Raw genomic sequence first — 3,362 nt, forward strand, 5'->3', positions numbered from 1 at the left:
GTGTAAGTGCCTGAGAATGCGACGAATTTCCCTTGGCGACGTCAGTTCTGGCCGGTCTCCGCTGGGGTGTTGTCTTATGTGGTGTGCCTCTGCCCGAGTGCGCGCGTCCTCTTCCTCATCGTTCTCAAAGTCTGCAAAATTCAGGCGTGATTGCGTTTCGTAAGTTTCCGCGAAAAGTTCGGCCTTTTGGAGGTTGTCAAAGATTAGGTTGGTGCCATCCGTGAGCGCCGTTTTTGGTGGCTTGGGTTTCTTGATATTACGGATGAGTGCCCATTCATCGCGCGATAGGTGTTGGATTTGTGCCATCCGGTCCTCCCATAGTTCGGCGCGCCATTCCTTGCAACGCCACGTGAGTTCTCTGGAGAGCTGGTGCATTTCTCGTCTATATGCTGGGTTGCGAGTTTGTTGCCATTTTTTACGGGCTCGATTCTTCAAATATTTCAAGTCTTGCAGTGCCGGCGGCAGTGGGTCGCGATATGGTGTCGAGAAGAGTAACTTCGTGGAGGCCTGGTGAGCGGCCTTCTTGATTTTCGAAGTCAGACGAGTGATGGCGTCGTCGAGTTGCTCCGGTGTTGCTAATGGCTCCGTGGGGCGCACATTGTTGTTTAGCCACCTGGCGTAGGATATCCAGTCTGTGGAGACTTTCGTTTTCGGTGGCAATATTGGAAGAGCTCCAGACAGTGTTCCGAGAACAGGTTGGTGGTCAGAAGTCAAGTCATTGATCGTCTGGAGTGACAGATCAGGATTCATGTTTTTGATTATGGCCACATCTAGGACATCCGGCTGATGGCGTGCAACAGTAGGCAGGTAAGTCGGTTCTTCAGGACCTTGTGTGAATGCTTGGAGCCGAATTTCAAGTTCGTAGAGACGGGTGCCTTTGGCGTTCGTCTGCCGCGAGTTCCATGCTACATGCTTCGCATTAAGATCCCCACAAAGGAGGACTCTGTCGTATCGATCAAAGATGGAGATAAAGTCTTCATCTGTGAAGGCTGCGCCAGGGCTCAAGTAGGCTGCGACGAACGTGAGCTTCCCGTGTATGGTGGCGATCGTGACTGCTGTGGCTTCCAGACTCGTCATGTCAGGCAAGGTTTCGAGAGAGTGAGTGAGGGAAGATCGCAGGTAGATTGCTGTACCTCCACCGCGCCGATTGTGGCGGTCAGTGCGGTATCCCACCATGTTGCGAATGTTGAAGGTTTGGGTGGGTCGCAGATGCGTTTCGGACAATAGTAGCACATCAATTTTGTGGTGTTCGACGAAGTCGGTGAGTTCTACTTTCTTGGGAGCGACGCCGTTGGCGTTAAAAAAGCAGAATGTAAGGTTTCTGTGGTGATGCCTCTCTTGATCCATGTTAGTCGGTGAAAAAGGCCATGATTCCTTCCAGTAGAGTGAGTAGTTTGGATAACAGATCCGGTGCGTCGTTGAATTTGCGAGCTGTATCTGCTAAGATGGCAAAGACGTTCTTCGTTTTTAGTAAGTTGATGATGGAGCCCATGTTAGATAGCGCGGCGATGATATCGGACAGTCCGAGGGCGTTGTCCGTGGATCGTTGCTGCTGTTGTTGCTGGCGAAGATCGTGCAGTCGTTGGCGCGCCGTGTTTTTCGGTCGAGTTGGTTGTTGCTGGGTTGGTGTTTGAAATAACGACGATGCAGCCGTCCAGGGTGTTCGGAGAGATGGGAAGTCCTTCGGAGTCGCCGCAAACGACGGCTGTGGTGGTTGTTGGGGCTCCTTGGATGGTGGAGGTCGCAGTTGGTAGGCGTGTATCGCCTTCTGAAATTCAGGGCAACCACGCCAAGTCCCAGGGTGGCCTTCTTGGCGACAGTTTGCGCAGATGGGTGGTTCTGTTCGTGGCTTGGTACAATCCTTTGCGTGGTGGTGGCCGCCACAGCGTACACACCTGACCGGCATCTGACAGTACCGGCCAGTGTGGTTGAATTTGAGGCATTTCTTGCACTGGGCAGGCCCATCAAGTGGCTTGTAGTCTTCCACCTTAATTCTGGTATGGAAGAGGTATTGTACGTCGTAGATGGTGCGGCTTTTCTGTCCATGTGGCAGAGATACACAGTAAGCCGACTGTGGAATCAGTTTCTTGGAGGTCAGGTCTCGTTTCTTGAACTGGTGTACGTTCGTGACTGTGAATTGCATGTGGCGAAGTTCGGCGGCGAGTTCGTCTTCGGTAATTTCCTCTGGGATATTCTTGAGGACCACTTGGAGTTCTCTGTCTTCTGCTGCTTGGTGGGTGAAATAGGGCATGTTGATGGAATGGAGGTAGTCCAGTGCTGCTCGTTGGTCTGCCAGCGTTTCAAAGTGGTATTTGATCTGATTATTTTTGTAGATCGCCTTGAGTGGTCCGCTGATCTTCTGCTTTAATTGAGCGTTTAGTTCCAGGTATTTTCCAGTGTAGTTGATTGTCACAGGTGGTATTCTCGGTTTCGGCGGCGGCGGAGCTGTGGCGTCCTGAGTATTTGTGTCGTTAGGCTGAGGCTGGTGTTGGTCTTCCATTGCTGGGTCCTGTTGCTGTAGTGGTGCGTAGTAGTTGGTGGTGGGTACAGCTCGTTGTTCCGTCTGCATGGGGGTATTTTCTTCGGCTTTCCTGCGTTTGGTGCCTTTCCGGCGGCGTCTGACTTCCTGGAATGGTGCATCAGAGTCGCTGGATTCGTCCTGATAGTCCATGGCATTGTGTTGTTCCGTCGGATTGTGACTCTTCGTTCGGCAGTCGTCAGAAGATGAGTTGGCACTGGTGGTTGGGCCGTCCTGCTCCCGCCGTCTTGCGAGTTCCTTTGCTCGTGCGTCGCGGTCGCGGCGGAGTTGTTCCAGTTTCTCTTGAATCATCGCAGTGCATAAGTCTTCAGGCGTGGGGGCCGGTGGGGCGGGGTGTCGCGGTCGAGCGCCCTGAGTGGTCCTGCTCGCGAGTTCTACCTCAGCCCTGTGTGTCTGTTCTGGCCTAGAGGAACGCGGGCTTGCCACCCGCGGGTGGGGCCCTGGCTCCTCGTCGTCCCCTACTCTATTCATCCTACAAGTGCGGCTAGTCCGCACTATCTTGCCTACACTCTATGTCGGTCCTATAACACGACAAATTGCTTAGTACTCGCTAAGAAGCAAGTGAATCGCAGAGTTTTGTAGCTCTCGATAGCGGCGAGTCGCACAAGGCTTCCACACGCACTACGATCGCTAAGGGACTCCAACCCTTTCTTGCAGAGAATCACAAGGGCCCAGCCAGTGTCGCGGGCGGGCGCGGACGGCCGAGAGAGCGGCCGCCACTCTGCGCGCCGCCGCGCCGCGCCTCCCGCGCCTGCTACCGCCCAACGTCCGACAGCCTGTGCGGAGCAGCCCCAAACCTGCGCCACAACCGCCCGCGCCTTTC

At 54.2% G+C, this 3,362-nt stretch overlaps 1 protein-coding gene across 1 annotated transcript; it reads right to left on the bottom strand.

Moving 5' to 3' along the window:
• Positions 1-1,348: 1,348 nt before the first annotated feature.
• LOC124545547 (activating signal cointegrator 1 complex subunit 2 homolog) lies at positions 1,349-2,830 on the bottom strand. Its single transcript, XM_047124493.1, has 2 exons — positions 2,414-2,830; positions 1,349-1,768 (listed from the first exon to the last, which is right to left on the bottom strand). Exons 1-2 carry the CDS (start codon positions 2,828-2,830, stop codon positions 1,349-1,351), a joined length of 837 nt encoding a protein of 278 aa, XP_046980449.1.
• Positions 2,831-3,362: the final 532 nt, after the last annotated feature.

This window comes from Schistocerca americana, chromosome 8, assembly GCF_021461395.2.
Source record: "Schistocerca americana isolate TAMUIC-IGC-003095 chromosome 8, iqSchAmer2.1, whole genome shotgun sequence".
NCBI lineage: Eukaryota > Metazoa > Arthropoda > Insecta > Orthoptera > Acrididae > Schistocerca > Schistocerca americana.

Excerpts from the sequence above, each read along its gene's own strand:
- LOC124545547 (XM_047124493.1), bottom strand. The coding sequence starts at position 2,830 with ATGATTCAAGAGAAACTGGAACAACTCCGCCGCGACCGCGACGCACGA. Across the intron at positions 1,769-2,413 it reads CGAAACCGAGAATACCACCT|AAGGCGATACACGCCTACCA; the intron begins GTGACAATCAAC and ends CCTGAATTTCAG.